Source organism: Bufo gargarizans, chromosome 8 (genome assembly GCF_014858855.1).
Source record: "Bufo gargarizans isolate SCDJY-AF-19 chromosome 8, ASM1485885v1, whole genome shotgun sequence".
NCBI lineage: Eukaryota > Metazoa > Chordata > Amphibia > Anura > Bufonidae > Bufo > Bufo gargarizans.
In genome coordinates, this window is record NC_058087.1 from 93,704,575 (window position 1) to 93,723,748 (window position 19,174).

The 19,174-nt window shown below is 42.4% G+C and overlaps 1 protein-coding gene across 10 annotated transcripts in view; it reads left to right on the plus strand.

The window, feature by feature from the left end:
* The window catches only part of PIKFYVE (phosphoinositide kinase, FYVE-type zinc finger containing), a 341,373-nt gene that overhangs the window by 115,362 nt on the left and 206,837 nt on the right, over window positions 1-19,174 (plus strand). For 9 of the 10 annotated variants that reach the window (XR_006391042.1, XM_044303222.1, XM_044303224.1 and 6 more), the window contains 5 exons: window positions 1,114-1,252; window positions 9,197-9,354; window positions 9,773-9,884; window positions 10,301-10,448; window positions 11,348-11,515. Coding sequence is in view for 9 of the 10 variants with exons in the window: in XM_044303222.1 (XP_044159157.1) it covers window positions 1,114-1,252; window positions 9,197-9,354; window positions 9,773-9,884; window positions 10,301-10,448; window positions 11,348-11,515 (725 nt within the window). In the remaining variant the exon portion in view is untranslated. The remainder of the gene's footprint in view (window positions 1-1,113; window positions 1,253-9,196; window positions 9,355-9,772; window positions 9,885-10,300; window positions 10,449-11,347; window positions 11,516-19,174) is intronic. The other variant, XM_044303226.1, reaches the window with a different exon arrangement.

Below are 19,174 nucleotides of genomic sequence, written 5' to 3' on the forward strand. Positions count from 1 at the left end.
ACACAAGCCAATGCATCAAACAATAACAATGTGAAAAACATCCATAAAATATGATAAAATAAAATAAATACCCAATGAACAGGGGCCCTGAGGAAAATTCCTCAGACAAGCATGAGAGTCCATAAATTCGTATTCATGAATAATTAGCAGTCCCCACAGTAGAAATAATCGCACCGGGTCTGTATACACTTGAAAAATTCAAGCCTGTGTCAGGCTCCAAAGAGATCGCATCCACAATCTGACTATGTCAGAAAAATCGTATTCGGTACTGTCCGATTAAATCCTCCAGTAAATTCGAATAGTCAGATCTATTGATAATCATAAGGGGAATCTCTTACCCTGTTTTGTCGCTAGCTCGATATAATGGATCACAAACTCAGCCGATCTTACCTAAACGCGGCTTCCCACGTGGTATGGAGTTTCGAACGTCACGTCTGACGTGACTCCTAGGCTGAAAAGGTAGTAAAGCAATCGATCCTTCTTAAAGATGCAGTCTCTTAATTCGAGACAGGGTAATGCTCCAGATGCGAAGATCAACCCGATAGTGGTTATTTCTCCCTTGTAGATCCTGGGGTACGGCTCACTGTCCCAACTGGCCCAGACGCGTTTCAGGGTATACACCCCTTCATCAGTGGTGGTGTGGTGTGGACCACTGATGAAGGGGCGTATACCCTGAAACGCGTCTGGGCCAGTTGGGACAGTGAGCCGTACCCCATTTTTGGCTAAAAGCTAAATTTTTCTGTCATCTGGCCGGGTCACCCATATTTTTTTTTTTTAGTAATGTCAAGATGTGTTTTGATTAGATGCTTCTTCACTGACGGACTCCTTCTAGTTTCCCTCCCATTCGGACCAGTTGTATGAGGGGTTTGTGATCTGGTCGATGGGCAGGCCACACAGTCCTGTAATGAATACAGAATATTAACATTTCTCCAGTCAAGTAGGTGACATATTCAGATATCCCTGAAAAATAATAATTACAATGAGAAATTCACATCATTTTAATCACAGGGTGAATGTTCAGTTACCACTATGGACTGGAGTATCTGCTTCAAACTTAAATGTATGAAATCTTGAAATGTAATGGATTTTTTCCCTTTAATTAATTATCTCTAGGTCCGCCAGTATTACTAACCTGTCATTAGACCGCTCTGGCTCTCCCATGGTACCATCCTATGAGTCATCTGTCAGCCCTCAGGCCTCCCGCACTTACCTGAAGAATGACACTAATGAAGAGGAGAGGAAGATACTTTTGGTATAAAATCCCACTTTGCTCTGCTCACGCAATTATCTCGTTTTCATAGAACATTCTGCTTTGTCACCTTTACAGGATAATAGGCTGAACCGGGTGAGATGTGTCTTTCTTTCACCCTTACAATCTGTTACTTTGTTTCCACATCATTTATAGTCTGTTCCTTTGTATCTTTTGTCTTGTGAAACTTTTGAAGGGCCTTTTTGGTTTTATTCAAGGGTCACCGAGTTTTGGTAAAACTTTTGATATGTCATAGGGATCTGAGACCCTCACTGATCTGTAAAGAGAGAAGCGCTCTCTCCTTGCTGCAGAGGACAGAATCTATACAAGTCCATAGACTTTTATGGAGCCCGTCTCCTGAAGCGAGGAGGGAGATCACAATATGAACGTACTTCTTTCTCCGTTCTAGCAATCAGTGGGGATCTCGGCGCTCAGAACCCTACAGATGTGTCTTTTGATGTGTCTCTGGCACATTAAAAATGTTCCCAAAACTCAGTGACCCCAGTGGCTCACTCCTTAGTAGTTACAGGGTGGTGCTGCAAGCTCATATAGAGGGAATCACCCCACCCTCTGTTAAAAAGTGAATGTAACAATAGAAAAATGAGTGAGCACTCATACACTTGGCAACCAAATTGACATATGCAGAAAATATTTATTATTAAATCCCCATAAAATTCAAGTAATAAAAATAATAAAAAGTGTATTATAGCAATGACAAACAAAAACTACAATCACATAAACTATAGTAGATATAATAGTATAGTCGATTATATTGAATGATAAAATATATGATAATAAAATGTTCGATACTAATCTATAGTCGATGAATTCACTGATATATATCACACACCGAAAACTTCAAGTATTGTCCAGGTCTTATATATGCTGTTATTGTGAAGGGGGAGGTAATTCCTCTGTGAATCTCTCAGATTGGGAAAATGAGTGTCACTTTAAATATTGTAGGTGTATTTCCCCTGGGAACGTAATGTATTCATAAAATGTCCAGAGGAATCCCTGATAATGTTGGAATAAAAAGTCTCTTATGGTATTTCCTTTTAACCACTTCAGCCCCGCTAGCTGAAACCCCCTTCATGACCAGAGCACTTTTTACACTTCGGCACTACACTCCTTTCACCGTTTATCGCTCGGTCATGCAACTTACCACCCAAATGAATTTTACCTCCTTTTCTTCTCACTAATGGAGCTTTCATTTGGTGGTATTTTATTGCTGCTGACATTTTTACTTTTTTTGTTATTAATCAAAATGTAATGATTTTTTTTGCAAAAAAATGACATTTTTCACTTTCAGCTGTAAAATGTTGCAAAAAAAACGACATCCATATATAAATTTTTCACCAAATTTATTGTTCTACATGTCTTTGATGGAAAAAAAATGTTTGGGCAAAAAAAAAAATGGTTTGGGTAAAAGTTATAGCGTTTACAAACTATGGTACAAAAATGTGAATTTCCGCTTTTTGAAACAGCTCTGATTTTCTGAGCACCTGTCATGATTCCTGAGGTTCTACAATGCCCAAACAGTAGAAAACCCCCACAAATGACCCCATTTCGGAAAGTAGACACCCTAAGGTATTCGCTGATGGGCATAGTGAGTTCATAGAACTTTTTATTTTTTGTCACAAGTTAGCGGAAAATGATGATGATTTTTTATTTTATTTTTTTCTTACAAAGTCTCATATTCCACTAACTTGCGACAAAAAATAAAAAATTCGAGGAACTCACCATGCCCCTCACAGAATACCTTGGGGTGTCTTCTTTCCAAAATGGGGTCACTTGTGGGGTAGTTATACTGCCCTGGCAATTTAGGGGCCCATATGTGTGAGAAGAACTTTGCAATCAAAATCTGTAAAAAATGACCGGTGAAATCCGAAAGGTGCACTTTGGAATATGTGCCCCTTTGCCCACCTTGGCATCAAAAAAGTGTCACACATCTGGTATCGCCGTACTCAGGAGAAGTTGGGGAATATGTTTTGGGGTGTCATTTTACATATACCCATGCTGGGTGAGAGAAATATCTTGGCAAAAGACAACTTTTCCCATTTTTTTATACAAAGTTGGCATTTGACCAAGATATTTTTCTCACCCAGCATGGGTATATGTAAAATGACACCCCAAAACACATTGCCCAACTTCTCCTGAGTACGGCGATACCAGATGTGTCACACTTTTTTGCTTCCAAGGTGGGCAAAGGGGCACATATTCCAAAGTGCACCTTTCGGGTTTCGCCGGTCATTTTTTACACATTTTGATTGCAAGGTACTTCTCACACATTTCAGGGAGTTTATATGGGGTGATCAGGGGTTTATAAGGGGTTAATAAGTGACGGGGGGGGGGGGGGTGTAGTGTAGTGTTTGGTGCGACTTCACTGACCTACCTGTGTCCTCTGGTGGTCGATCCTAACAAAAGGGACCACCAGAGGACCAGGTAGTAGGTATATTAGACGCTGTTATCAAAACAGCGTCTAATATACCTTTTAGGGGTTAAAAAAAATCACATCTCCAGCCTGCCAGCGAGCGATCGCCGCTGGCAGGCTGGAGATCCACTCACTTACGTTCTGTTCCTGTGAGCGCGCGCGCATTCACAGGAAATCTCGGGTATCGCGAGATGACGCGCCGATGCGTCCAGGAGGAACAAATCAACCACCTCCCGGACGCATCGGCGCGTTAGGTGGTCGGGAGGTGGTTAAAGTCGAGGTAAACTTTAAATCGGTATTTGGCTTACCGTCTGGTGTCTGCTGTCTCCCTGTTGCTTGAGTGGAGCTTTAAATGTCTGCCGGCTTATTTACTCGCTCCTTCCAGCAAGCTGGTTCAAATTTCGCGGGAGTTCCAAAGATCGCGGGAGTTCTGCAATTTCCTTCGACGATAAGAGTAGTTGTTCCTTTACTGTAAAAATAAATTTATTTCTCTGTATGGCCATACAGTTTTATCGGAGGCTTCTCAATACAGGTACATCACTTGTTTCACCATACGCGTTTCGGCATACGCGTTTCGGGTATATTCGCTCTCCCTTCCTCAGTTGATTTTTATGTATAGTTCCCCCCCCCCCCCCCCCTTTTGACACCTCACATTTCATTTAGTTTTTATTTCAAGAGCATCTTATCTGCACCCACTACCTCACCACGTCACAAAAGTGTAGTCCCTCCATACTGCTTGTCCTGAACTATGACAACACTGTTGCTGACTACCATTTTAAAAGCTTGCAGCTTGAAACTGAGTGATTGGCATGGTCAGCCCTGTTATTTTTCAGCACGCCCGGCGCATCTCTCCCCTGACATCATCTGTTGGGTGAGAGTTGTTGGCTACCTGCAGAATTTAGATAGTGGTCAGGTCCCAGTTTTAGGATCCTTTTTTCAAGGGTACATTGTGTCCTAATCAGCACTGATTGACTATATGCAAGATGATCAGTGCTAGTTATTACTTTAATTTTCACTGTCCAGTGATTGTGACGGGGTGAGCTCTACTCTTACTCCTCTCACACTCCACCGTATATCCGCAGTATGTCCCCTCTTTACACTGGGGGGGTGTGCTGCCGACAAGCAATAGTTTTTGCAGCCACATAAAAGATGTGATTAGCTGTTTGCGCTTTTGTCAGCTTAGCGGTAAACGTTTTTCACAGGACATTAATCACAAACCTTCCTCCATACAGTATAACTGGCTGGCTGATCATCAGCCCATGAGAAAGGCCCTTTAACAACCAGTGTCAAGATAACTTACAGGTGTCTAAAGGCTGGAAAGTTTAGTACTCGATATCTCTTGACTGTTATGATTAAAGATGAGCGAATGTCATATTTACAAATTCGTTCACACTTCAATTGTTGGTAAAAAGTGAATAGTGTTATGGATTCCGTTTCCACGGACCATAACGAAATTCTATGATAGAATGCCTTTAACCCTTTAAGGACTCGGCCCTATTCACCTTAAGGACTTGGCCATTTTTTGCAAATCTGACCAGTGTCACTTTAAGTTCTCATAACTTTAAAACGCTTTGACTTATCCAGGCCATTCTGAGATTGTTTTTCGTCACATATTGTACTTCATGACACTGGTAAAATGAAGTCAAAAAAATTATTATTTTTTGCATAAAAAAATACTTAATTTACCAAAAATTTTGAAAAATTTGCAAGTTTCAGTTTCTCTACTTCTGTAATACATAGTAATACCCCCAAAAAATTGTGATGACTTTACATTCCCCATATGTCTACTTCATGTTTGAATTATTTTGGGAATGATATTATTTTTTGGGGATGTTACAAGGTTTAGAACTTTAGAAGCAAATATTGAAATTTTTCAGAAATTTACAAAAACCAAATTTTTAGGGACCACAACAGCTCTGAAGTCACTTTGCGAGGCTTACATAATAGAAACCACCCAAAAATGACCCCATTCTATAAGCTACACCCCTCAAGGTATTCAAAACTGATTAACCCTTTAGGTGTTGCACAAGAGTTATTGGCAAATGGGGATGAAATTTGAGAATTTCATTTTTTTGCCTAATTTTCAATTTTAACCCATTTTTTTCACTAACAAAGCAAGGGTTAACAGCCAAACAAGACTGTATCTTTATTGCCCTGACTCTGCCGTTTACAGAAACACCCCATATGTAGCCGTAAACTACTGTACGGGCACACAGCGGGGTGTAGAGTGAAAGGTGCGCCGTTTGGTTTTTGGAAGGCAGATTTTGCTGGACTGGTTTATTTACACCATGTCCCATTTGAAGCCCCCTGATGCACCCCTAGAGTACAAACTCCCTAAAAGTGACCCCATCTAAGAAACTAAACCCCTCAAGGTATTCAAAACTGATTTTTACAAACTTTGTTAACCCTTTAGGTGTTGCACAAGATTTAATGGAAAATAGAGATACAATTTCAAAATTTCACTTTTTTGGCAGATTTTCCATTTTAATATATTTTTTTTCAAGTAACAAAGCAAGGGTTAACAGCCAAACAAAACTCAATATTTATGGCCCTGATTCTGTAGTTTACAGAAACATCCCATATGTGGTCGTAAACCGCTGTACGGGCACACGGCAGGGTGCAGAAGGAAAGGAATGCCATACGGTTTTTGGAAGGCAGATTTTGCTGGACTGTCTTTTTTTGACACCATGTCCCATTTGAAGCCCCCCTGATGCACCCCTAGAGTAGAAACTCCAAAAAAAGTGGCCCCATTTTAGAAACTACGGGATAAGGTGGCAGTTTTGTTGGTACTAGTTTAGGGTACATATGATTTTTGGTTGCTCTATATTACACTTTTTGTGCGGCAAGGTAACAAGAAATAGCTTTTTTGGCACCTTTTTTTTGTTTATTTACAACAGATCATGTTGTCACGGATGCGGCGATACCTAATATGTATGCAATTTTTTTTATTTATGTAAGTTTTACACAATGATTTCATTTTTAAAACAAAAAAAAGTTTTAGTGTCTCCATAGCTTAGGAGCCATAGTTTTTTCAGTTTTTAGGCGATTATCTTAAGTAGGGTCTCATTTTTTGCGGGATGAGATGGCTGTTTTATTGGCACTATTTTGGGGTGCATATGACTTTTTGATCGCTTGCTATTGCACTTTTTGTGACGTAAGGTGATAAAAAATTGCTTTTTTTTATCTGTTTTTATTTCTATTTTTTTTACGGTGGTCATCTGAGGGGTTAACTCATGTGATATTTTTATAGAGCCAGTCGATATGGACACGGCGATACCTAATATGTATACTTTTTTTTATTTATGTACGTTTTACACAATGATTTCATTTTTGAAACAAAAAAAAAATCATGTTTTAGTGTTTCCATAGTCTAAGAGCCATAGTTTTTTCAGTTTTTGGGCGATTTATCTTGGGTAGGGTCTCATTTTTTGCGGGATGAGATGACTGTTTGGCTCTATTTTGGCATACGTGCTACTTTTTTGATCACTTTTATTACCTTTTTTGGGAAGTAAGGTGGGGAAAATTTCAATTTTCTCATAATTTTTATTTTTATGGCGTTCACCGTGCGGGAAAAGTAACATGACCATTTTATAGATCAGGTTGTTACGGACGCGGCGATGCCAAACGTGTAGGAATTTATTTTTATTTTTTTCATTTTTAATTAGTGATAAATGATAAATGTTTTTGATTTTCACTTTTTTTTCACTTTTTCTTACTGTATTTTTAACCCAGACCCACTTGGTTCTTGAAGATCCAGTGGGTCTGATGTCTGTATAATACAGTACAGTACAATATATATTGTACTGTACTGTATTTTACTTACACTTTGTCTGAACAGATCTATGCCTTTAGCACAGATCTGTTCAGCACCATGGACAGCAGGATGCCTGAGAAGGCGTCCTGTTGCCATGGGAACCTTCCCTGCTGCGAAGTTGTGGCCACAACTTCGCAGACGGGGAAGGGTAAGGACTGGGGCTCCCTCCCTCTGTCACCCCATCCTGTCGGGGGGCTGCAAAGGCACAGTAGCCCCCTGATGGGAGAGGGAGGGAGCCGCATCTTACTGTTAACTCTTTCCATACAGCGGTCCGTACGGACCGCTGTATGGAAAGGGTTAAACTGCTGACATCCATTCACAGATGTCAGCCGTTTATACCAGAGTGTCAGGTGGGGGGTGATACATATATATTTGTGCCACACTAAAGTTTCTGATCGCCTCGGTCAGAAACTGCAAAAATTGCAACAAACCGCAGGTCTGAATTGACCTGCGGTTTGCTGCGATCGCCAGTACGGGGGGGGGGGGGGGGGTCGGGGGGTCATATGACCCCTCCCCCAGCGTTGTGACAGGATGCCGGCTGAATGATCTCAGCCGGCATCCTGTGCGGATTAACCCCTGGGGCGCCACAATCTCACTTTAAACTCATGACGTACCGTTAAGTCATGGGTCCTTAAGGACTCGGGATCCATGCCGTACCGGTACGTCATGGGTCCCTAAGGGGTTAAAGTCTATGGGCTGCAAAACGGATCTGTCCCGTTTCCGTTAAGCATTCCATCATAGAATTGCGTTAGGGTCCGGTAATTCGCTCATCTCTAGTTTTGATGCTTGGTTATAAAAACCACATATCAAGATTTGTAAAGTTTCTAAAAAAATATAGGGATGGGAGCTAAAATACTGTTCTTCAGGGCTAAAGTAATAACGGCGTAATGAATTGTGTACACCAACCAAAATGCAATGGAGTAGATAGAAATTACAAACAATGCTTACTCTGACTGAAAAGAAACAATACCACAATAAAAACTTACAAAAGCAAAAAAAATAATTATATATAATATTATATATATATATATATATATATATATATATATATATATTTATTATATTAATTTCCAAAAAATTAGGCAGCACTCCAGATAAAAGTGAAAGGTGATGACCCAATTTATTCCCAGGCAATGTTTCAGCCCCCTCAATGAGGGCTTTGTCAAGCCTCAAATCCCTCATTGAGGGGGCTGATACATTGCCTGGGAATAAATTGGATCATCACCTTTCACTTTTATCTGGAGTGCTGCCTCATTTTTTGGAAATATTGTTCTCAAGAAAGGCTTTAGTGCTGAGCCGAAACATTGCGCTGCCCACATGGGTTAATAAAAGGTGATACTTTATTCATTTATTTCCTGGAGTGCTGCCTATTTTTGATATTTTTGTATTTTAAGGACTGCTTATCCTTTGGGCCGTGCACCCTTCCACTGATTGAACCCTTTGTGCTGCCTCATTTTTTTATATATCTATAATATATATAAATATATAAATATATATATATATATATATATATATATATATATATATATATATATATATATAAATATAAATAAAAATTTACATCCCTGTCAAACTGGTTCTCAGTGATTGCCCTGCCACAGCACTTCTCATTGTGTTCTTTCTGGCAGAAGCCCTCACGTTGATGTATTGAGTGTTGAAGCTCTTGCAGTTCATGCAGGTACCTTTCATTGTATTCATTTAGGATTCTGTGCAGCTGAAAGAACTGTGGAAGAAGATCTGTCACAACAATAGTGGCATGGAATTTCAGGATCACCGATACTGGCTGCGCACATACCCGAACTGCATTGTGGGGAAGGAACTAGTTAACTGGTTGATTAGAAATGGACACGTCACCTCTAGGTAATATTTTGCGGGCTGTTGTGCAGTATTTATATAGATATTTTAGAGATCATATTGGTTTTACAAGGTCAGTGAGTAAAACTAAAACAGACAAAAATAAATTCAGTTTTAGTGTATGCAGAAATAAGATGCTAAACTATGATATTAACTATGACTATGAGTGATTTGCTTCAGCATTCCCCTTTGTGGCCTGCTGCAATGACCTGCTGGATCCATGTTACAAACCCCCCCCCTGGTTCTGGCCGTCATCTCTCAGGTTTTGTAGAGACTAGGGTGTGCTTTTGAACTGCATCGGTATTATTTGCATCAGCCCTTTCCAGCAATGTAGGGAAAATGATAAGGATATAGAAGCCCCTTACTTTATACCTGGGTATAGGGTGTCATGGTTTGTCAGTATTGTACTTGATTTAATCTTCAGAGCTCAAGCTATAGCCATTGGTCAAGCCCTTGTTGATGGCAGATGGCTGGACTGCGTCACCCACCACGATCAGCTTTTCCGTGATGAATATGCCCTGTACCGACCTCTGCAGGTAGGTAACTAAAACATCTGCCACATTTAATGGGAACTGAGACAACACATAGGATATTTATTGCCCATCCACGGGTTACTATTGTCTGATCACTAGGGGGCCCACCATGGGGACCTCCACCATCAATACAGCAGAGTTCCTCCTCACTGCATTCATACTTGCTCCCTGTAGCTCCATTTAATGCAGAGTACAAGGGTCTGGTGGAGTGACAGAGGGAGTCCCTTCCCTATTGATGTTGGCGTCTATAGGACTAAATGGCTGTTACAGTGGAGCCCCTACTTCTGAGTCCGTGAAAGCACCATGGAGTAATAGTACGTCAATGGAGACTTGTTTCTGTCAGCACTCGGGGTCTGCCCTTAGTTCAAGGCTTTACACAGTTGTATGATATGTATACCGGTAATGTACTGCAATTTCAGAGCACAGAGTTCTCAGAGACCCCATCACCTGACAGCGATTCTGTGAATTCTGTGGAAGGACATTCTGAACCATCTTGGTTTAAAGACATCAAATTTGATGACAGTGATACAGAACAGATTGCAGATGAAGGAGAAGACAACTTAACCAGTAAGTTCAATAAATCACACAGACAATCAATAGGCATAGCAAACTTGACTGTGGCTGGGTCTTAAGGGTGTACAGAGACATTTGCACCCAGCATCTGACATGGACTTTTACGGTCCACACTAATCTTGATGTGTATGTTGTGCCCCACATGTTCCCAGGGTGCCTTTACATGTGTGGTGGAGCCTCAATTCCTGAACATGGATTTGCCGCTATGCAGGCTACATTTGTACTTGCAGTTATCTCAAATTGCAAGTCCAGGTGCTGGATGACAGGTATCTACATGCAGTACCCCCTGTTCTGCCAAGGATGTGTAATAGCACCCTTATCAAGCCATACATGACGTTGTCACCTTTCACATCATTGACCTGAGCAGTCTATGTCCCTTCATTAGAAGATATTTTGATTATGACTGCATGAAAGCATGCAAATATTGCTATGATACCTGAATGCAGGAACTTTGGAGTGAAACGTATCCTCTTTACACTAAAAGATTCAGAAGTACTTGTCCGTGTCACAGCTTCCCTTTCAATTGACCTGTAATGTATGTTGTGGTGGTCTTGTCTTCTGCTTAGTACCCAGAGATCTGCTTCTTCTGCTACTAGTTCTGGCTTCTACTTAATAGCAGTTCTGCTGTTTCTCTCCAGCCATTAGTAGTAGAACATTCATATAAGTCCCCAAGGATCCGTCCTGTGGATCAACTAAATGTATTCAGTGTTGGGTTTTTTTTTGTTAGTTTTTTTATCATTTCCCCACGCATAGACCTAAATTGTTGGTTGCATTTAAGGACTGAACTTGGGGACCTCCATTTACTAAACATAGTTTTCCCCCCTCCACCCCTACTACCCTTTGTTTTCCCTCCTTTCCCCTTTGCTTTTCTTTTCCTGCTATATCATGCAAAGATTCTGCAAGTCCTAGCAAACGTACATCAGTCAGCAGCTTCCAATCTGCTATGGACAGTGATTCGGCCGCTTCCATCAGCCTCAATGTTGAGATGGACAACGTCAACTTCCACATCAAGAAGCACTCCAAGTATCCCCATGTGCCCCCTCACCCTGCTGACCAGAAAGGTATTAAGTTGGTCAATGATGGCCTCTGCCTTGTCATTGCCTAACCCTTTATACCCTATTTTGCTTTCCATTCATTGCTAAGACTTGTTAAATCCAGAGCTCAATTGACAGTTCTCTTTCACCAAGACAAAGGGCAATGTGTATGTGTATGCCCATCTGTCTTGCTTTTGTTATATTGGTTATATATCACTCCTTTCCCTTAAAGGAAACCTGTCACCAGGATAATCGCTATTGAAGTAAAGCAATGGCCTAATAGCACCTAGTACCTTATTTTTAGATCTGCCTTTGTTTCAGCAGTAGATGTTTTCTTTCGTCTGAAAATCCAGTTTAGTTGGTATGCAAATGAGCCAGCAAGGTGCCCAGAGGGGCGTCACTCTTGCAGGAAGGAGTCAAGGCCCGCCCTCATGCAGAGTAAAGCCCGCCCCCTACCACAAAGTGTCTACTTACCCCCTTCTACATCACATTTAAAGGGAGTCTTTCACCTAATCTGAGCGTTTTAGACCGCTCAGATCAGGTTATAGACTCTTTAACCCTCATTACGATCATACCTTTCTCTTATGTGTCCCTCGCCCAGATAATGAAAATAACACTTTTTAAACTTATGCAAATTACCTTCTGAAGGTGCCCAGGGGCGGCGTTACTGGGCGATGTGCCCAGAAAAACACACCTCCAGCCGGCGGACGTCACGAGCGGCACCAGAGGAAGGCGGGCTGGGAACTTGCCCGCACCTGCGCACTGCTCTGCCCATTATGGGCAGATGAACAGCTTTTCATATTGCGCATGCGCCGGCCAACTAAAGACAGCCGGCCGGCGCATGCGCAATATGAAAGGATGTTCCTCTGCCCATAATGGGCAGAGCAGTGCGCAGGTGCGGGCCAGTTCCCAGCCCGCCGTCCTCTGGTGCCGCTCGTGACGTCCGCCGGCTGGAGGTGTGTTTTTCTGGGCACATCGCCCAGTAACGCGCCCCTGGGCACCTTCAGAAGGTAATTTGCATAAGTTTAAAAAGTGTTATTTTCATTATCTGGGCGAGGGACACATAAGAGAAAGGTATGATCGTAATGAGGGTTAAAGAGTCTATAACCTGATCTGAGCGGTCTAAAACGCTCAGATTAGGTGAAAGACTCTCTTTAAGCCATAACTCTGACCCCATATTCCCTGCTGCAATGCATTACCAAACACAGCCTGAGCATCAGCCTCAACTCTACAACTGGGCATGCGCTGAGCCCAGTGATGTAAGTGACGTGCTCCTCCTCTTTCCTTTCCAGCACAGGCTGAGTACGTCACTGGGCTTGGCGCATGCCCATTTGTAGAGGGGAGTCTGATGGCCCTCAGTGGGACAGGCAGTGTGCAGACGCAGGCCGTGTTTGGCAATACCAGGGGAAGGGGGGCAAAAGGTGGGCGGAGTTATGGCTTGAATGTGATGTAGAAAGGGTGGGTGGACACATTGTGGCAGTGGGCTTGTCTGGGCTCCTTCCTGCAAAAATGATGCCCCTCTGGGCACCTTACGGGCTCATTTGCATGCCAAATAAACTGGATTTTCAGAAGATAAAAAACATATATTGCTGGGACAAAGGCACATCTGGAAATAAGGTCCTAAGTGCTATTAGGCCATGGCTTTACTTCAATAGCAATTATCCTAGTGACAGGTTTCCTTTAAAGCTAGAGCTATACAAGGCTAGGGCAGTCATCTTGGATTTCTTTCAACTGCCGCTACTCTGGGATAACTGCTTCTCTGCAATCCTGGCCGCGTCAGCTGTCCCGCGAACATGTAGCCCTAGCCTAACATTATCTTCTCAACCTTATTCATATACATTTTAGAATTATTATATTATAATCTATTTGTTTTCTTCACTTCACTCAAAACTGCAGCATAATTCAGTACCAGCAAAGTGAATGAGATTTGACAAATTTCATGTATATAAGAGACTAGCAGAAGGACCCGGCTTCACACGTGTATATTTAATCTATTTCATTAAAAAAAATTGTGTGTCATTAAAAGATATCGACAGTATCCCCCATAACAGTGAACACTACAGCACCCCCCCCCCCCACTGTCTGCTGAGTTGTGTATCTAATCCTATCCTGTGTAATACTGTCTGCTGAGCTGTGTATCTAATCCTATCCTGTGTGATACTGTCTGCTGAGCTGTGTATCTAATCCTATCCTGTGTGATACTGCCCGCAGAGCTGTGTATCTAATCCTATCCTGTGTGATACTGTGTGCTGAGCTATGTATCTAATCCTATCCTGTGTGATACTGCCTGCTGAGCTATGTATCTAATCCTATCCTGTGTGATACTGCCTGCTGAGCTATGTATCTAATCATATCCTATGTGATGCTGTGTATCTAATCCTATCCTGTGTGATACTGTCCGCTGAGCTATGTATGTAATCCTATCCTGTGTGATACTGCCTGCTGAGCTATGTATCTAATCCCATCCTGTGTGATACTGTCTGCTGAGCTTTGTAATCCTATCATGTGTGATACTGTCTACTGAGCTGTGTATCTATCCCTATCCTGTGTGATACTGGCTAGTGAGCTGTGTATCTATCCCTATTCTGTGTGATACTGTCTGCTGAGCTGTGTATCTATCCCTATCCTGTGTGATACTGCCCGCAGAGCTGTGTATCTATCCCTATCCTGTGTGATACTGTCTGCTGAGCTGTGTATCTATCCCTATCCTGTGTGATACTGCCCGCAGAGCTGTGTATCTAATCCTATCCTGTGTGATACTGTGTGCTGAGCTATGTATCTAATCCTATCCTGTGTGATACTGCCTGCTGAGCTATGTATCTAATCATATCCTATATGATGCTGTGTATCTAATCCTATCCTGTGTGATACTGTTTGTTGAGCTATGTATGTAATCCTATCCTGTGTGATACTGCCTGCTGAGCTATGTATCTAATCCCATCCTGTGTGATACTGTCTACTGAGCTGTGTATCTATCCCTATCCTGTGTGATACTGTCTACTGAGCTGTGTATCTATCCCTATTCTGTGTGATACTGTCTGCTGAGCTGTGTATCTATCCCTATCCTGTGTGATACTGTCTGCTGAGCTGTGTATCTAATCTTATGATGTGATACTGTCTGCTGAGCTATGTATCTAATCCTATCCTGTGTGATACTGTCTGCTGAGCTATGTATCTAATCCTTGCTGAGCTATGTAGCTAATATCCTATGTGATACCGTCTGTTGAGCTGTGCATGTCGTCGTGTAGCCCTATCCTAAAGCTGACTTACAGCAGTGAAGAAAAATGGGTTGTTATGGAAATCTGGAGTAAAACTGTGTGTATGTGGAGACTAAGAGCCTGCAAACTTCTATTGGCTGATAAGGGACATGTGATCGTGTGCATGGCAGTTGGAGGCTTGTATTGGCTAATGCAGGTCAATAGAGAACTGAGACCCGCTCTAAAACCTTCTCGGACACCTGATGTACCTGTTTGGTGAAGATCGGTCCAGTCGTTTGGTCACGCATAAAGAACAGACAGAAACTAATTTTTATATATATAAGAGACCAGCAGAAGGACCCGCTTTGTACGGGTATATTTCATCTATTTCATTTCCTTGTGTCGTAAAAAGATATCAACCGTTTCCCACATAACAGTGACTTCCACAGCGCCTGCCCCTTTAACAATGGCCTCCACAGCGCCTGCCCCTTTAACAGTGATCTCCAGAGTGCCCGCCCCTTTAACAGTGACCGCATTGCCCGTCCCTTTAATAGTGCCCGGCCTTGCAACATTGACCTCCGCAGTGGCCGCCCCTGTAACATTTACCTCCACAGTGCCCGCCCCTGTAACATTTACTTCCACAGTGCCCACCCCTTTAACAGTGACCTCCAAAGTGACCGCCCCTTTAACAGTGACCTCCACGGTGGCCTGCCCCTTTAACAGTGACCTCCACGGTGGCCTGCCCCTTTAACAGTGACCTCCACGGTGGCCTGCCCCTTTAACAGTGACCTCCACGGTGGCCTGCCCCTTTAACAGTGAACTCCACAGCGCACTTTTATTTAATAGTGGCCCCTGCCCCCCATGCACGTAGTATTGTAGTTGTGCCGTCATACGTCATATGACTGAATATTTTAGGACCTGCGAACTGCTAAACCTGTGATCAGTTGTTATGACAACCTGGAGTAGGACCTGCAAGCTTCTATTGGCTAATAAGGGACATGTGACCGTATAAATAGCAGTTCGGATTTAAGTGAAAGGCTTGCTGGCTTCTATTGGCTAATGCAGGTAATTTGTTGGGAATATCTCAGGAACGGTAAGTCCTAGAGAGCTGAGACCCGGTCTAAAACCTTCCCAGACAGCTGATGTACCTCTGTGCCACATTTGGTGAAGATCGGTCCAGTCGTTTGGTCACGTATAAAGAACAGACAGACGTCTAGACAGACAGACAGAAACTCATTTATATATATATATATATATATATATATATATGAGATACATATGCAGCATGTCTATTTTTTGTGTAATTCCTCACCTTATACATAGTGCTTTTCCCTATAGACTTCAATGAAAAAGAGAGAGAAAAATCAGCAAAAAGAAATACACAAAAGTTGCAACAAAGCCATGAAAAATTGTGTGGATCTATGTGTATTTTTTATTTATTTTTGCAGTTTTGGTGTGGATTTGTTAGGCACCCTAATGGTTTTAATTAAATCTAACCTCTTTAAAAAATGCTTTTGTTATCAGTAGCACATTAATGCTGCTCTGTTGTTCTCCTGTATGTTCATTATTTATGCATTCATTTCTCCTGTGGTGCATGCAGTATTTTATCTAGTGTTTTAAAGAATGCATTTTATATGTGAATGATCGTCTTGAAATTCCCTTGTATTAATGAGTAGAATAATATGCAAACGTCTTAATCATATTTGTGTTTTCACTATTGATTGTGGAGTGAATGATTGTTTCCCTCCCTCTTGAAAACCATGCAGATAGATGTATCTTGTATGTTGGAAAATTGTGGATTTTGTTTTAAGTTCCACAAATATTGGCATTTATTCACTGAGAATGCAATACCCCTTGGGGTGCTGACACACAGTGCAGTTCTGACATGCATTCAGGTTGCAGTTTTAAATTTGGCCAGTTTAGCAGTCTCATTAACCCCTGGTGTTCTGTATAGTGGGAATGATTTAATTCATTTTGGATTGCTACAATAAAAACGTCATTGTGAATGCATGCCAGAGCTGCGCTGTGTGCCAGCACCCTTACGATTTCATTTTTCTAGAGAAAGGTGTCAATGGTGATTTTTAATTGAATTTTTTTTTTTTATATGGTTAATTTTCTTCCCCAGTTTAAGGTTTACATATAAATACATATCCTTTGCAACTCAAATGGTTTAAAAAAAAAAAACACAAGAAAACCTTTTTACTGAGCTGATTTCCACAATAACCCGCCAATAACAGTGACCTCCACAGCAGCTGCCCCTTTAACAGTGGCCTGCACAGTGCTTGTCCCTTTAATAGTGACCTCCACAGCGGTCTGCCCCCTTAACAGTAACATACACAGCAAATGCCCCTTTAACAGTGACCTCCACAGCGGCTGCTCATATATTAGTGACCTCCACACTCCCATCTCCTTAACAGTGATTTCCACAATAACCCACCCCCTGAACAGTGACCTCAATAGTGGACCGTCTTCTTAACTGTGCCCTCCACAGCAGCCTTCCCCCTTAACTGTGATGTCCACAGCACTTTGCTCTCTTAACAGTGTCATCCACAGCGCCCTGCCCCTTTTAAAGGTGACCTACAGCAGTGAAGAAAAATCGCTGGGTTGTTATGGAAACCTGGTGTAAAACTGTGTGTATATCGGAACTGAAGGACCTGCAAGCTTCTTTTGGCTGATAATGGTCATGTGACTGTGTGTATGGCAGTTTGGATATGAGTGGAATGCCTGCAGGCTTCCATTGGTTAATGCAGGTCATGTGATGGGGCTATATTTGCATTATGGTACGTCCTAGAGAGCAGAGAACCACCTGATGTATCTATGTGCCAAATTTGGTGCAGATTGGTCAAGTCGTTTGTTCGCACATAAAGAATGGACAGACAGTAACTCGTTTTTATATGTAAGATACTAGCAGAAGGGCCCGGCTTTGCGCGGGTATATTTCATCTATTTCATTTAATGTTTGTGTGTCGTTAAAAGATAGACGGTATCCCCCATGACAGTGACCTCAACAGCACCCCACCCCCTTAACAGTGAACTCCACAGTCCCCCACCGCTTAACAATAACCCCCCCCCCCCCCACAGTGCCCTGTCTCCTTAAAATGGGACCTCCACAGCAGCCCATCCCCTTAACTTTGACCTTCACAGCAGTCCGCCCCTTTAACAGTGAGTTTCACAGCACCCCACTCCCTTGACAGTGACCTCCTCATGGGCCCTCCCCCCTTAACAGTGACCTATACAGCACCCCGCCCCTTAACACTGACCTCCATAGGGGACAGTACCCTTATCTGTGACCTCCACTGTTCCCTGCCCCCTTAACAGAGGCCTACACAGCACCTGTCCCTTTAACAGTGACTGCCACAGTACCCCATTCCCTTAACAGTGACTCCAGAGTACCCCGCTTCCTTAACAGTAACCTCATAGTACCCTGCTGACTTAACAGTGACCTCCACAGCAGTTGCCACTTTAATAGTGGCCCCTGCCCCCTTAACAGTGACCTCCACATTGCTCGCCCCTTTACCAGTGGCCTCCACAGCGCCCTGCCCCTTTAAGGTTAGGGCTACATGACGACATGTGTCGCCTGACATTTTGTTGTACCAATGTTGCGCAACAATTTTTATAATAGGCTATGGTGTCGCACCATGACAGCAAAAAATCTATCCAAGATGGATGCATGTAGCATTGTAGTTGTGCCTTTTTTTGTCGTGCAACACATGCTGTCGTGTAGCCCTAGCCTGAAGCTGACCTACAGCAGTGAAGAAAAATGGCTGGGTTGCTATGGAATCCTGGAGTAAAACTGTGTGTATATGGAGACTAAGAGCCTGCGAGCTTCTATTGGCTGATAAGGGACATGTGACCGTATGTATGGCAGTTGGGATTTGAAGAGAAAGACTTGCAGGCTTGCATTGGCCAATTCAGGTCATTTTTGGCGAATATCTCAGAAACGGTATGTAGTGCTGAGACCCGGTCTAAAACCTCCCAGGACACCTGATGTACCTGTGTACCAAACTTGGTGAACATCGGTTCAGTCATTTGGTCGCGTATAAAGAACAGACTGTCGGGACAGACATAAACAGTCCTGATCAAAAGTTTAAGACCACTTGAAAAATGTACATTGTTGGATCTTAACAAGGTTCCAAGTAGAGCTTCAACATGCAACAAGAAGAAATGGGAGTGAGACAAAAAAATAAATAAATTGAAAATAACGATTAAACTGAAACAGGCTGTTTTTCAGCTGATCCAAATTTTGGGACGACATACCTTTAAAAGGACAAATCTGTGCAAAGATGTGGATTCATTGTTATTTTCTGTCAGGTAGTCACACGTTGTGATGGCAAAGGCAAAAAAACTCCCTTTTTGAACGTGGTCGGGTTGTTGAATTGCATAAGCAGGGTCTCTCACAGCGCGCCATCGCTGCTGAGGTGTGACGCAGTAAGACAGTCATTTGGAATTTCTTAAATGATCCTGAGGGTTATGGAACAAAAAAGTCAAGT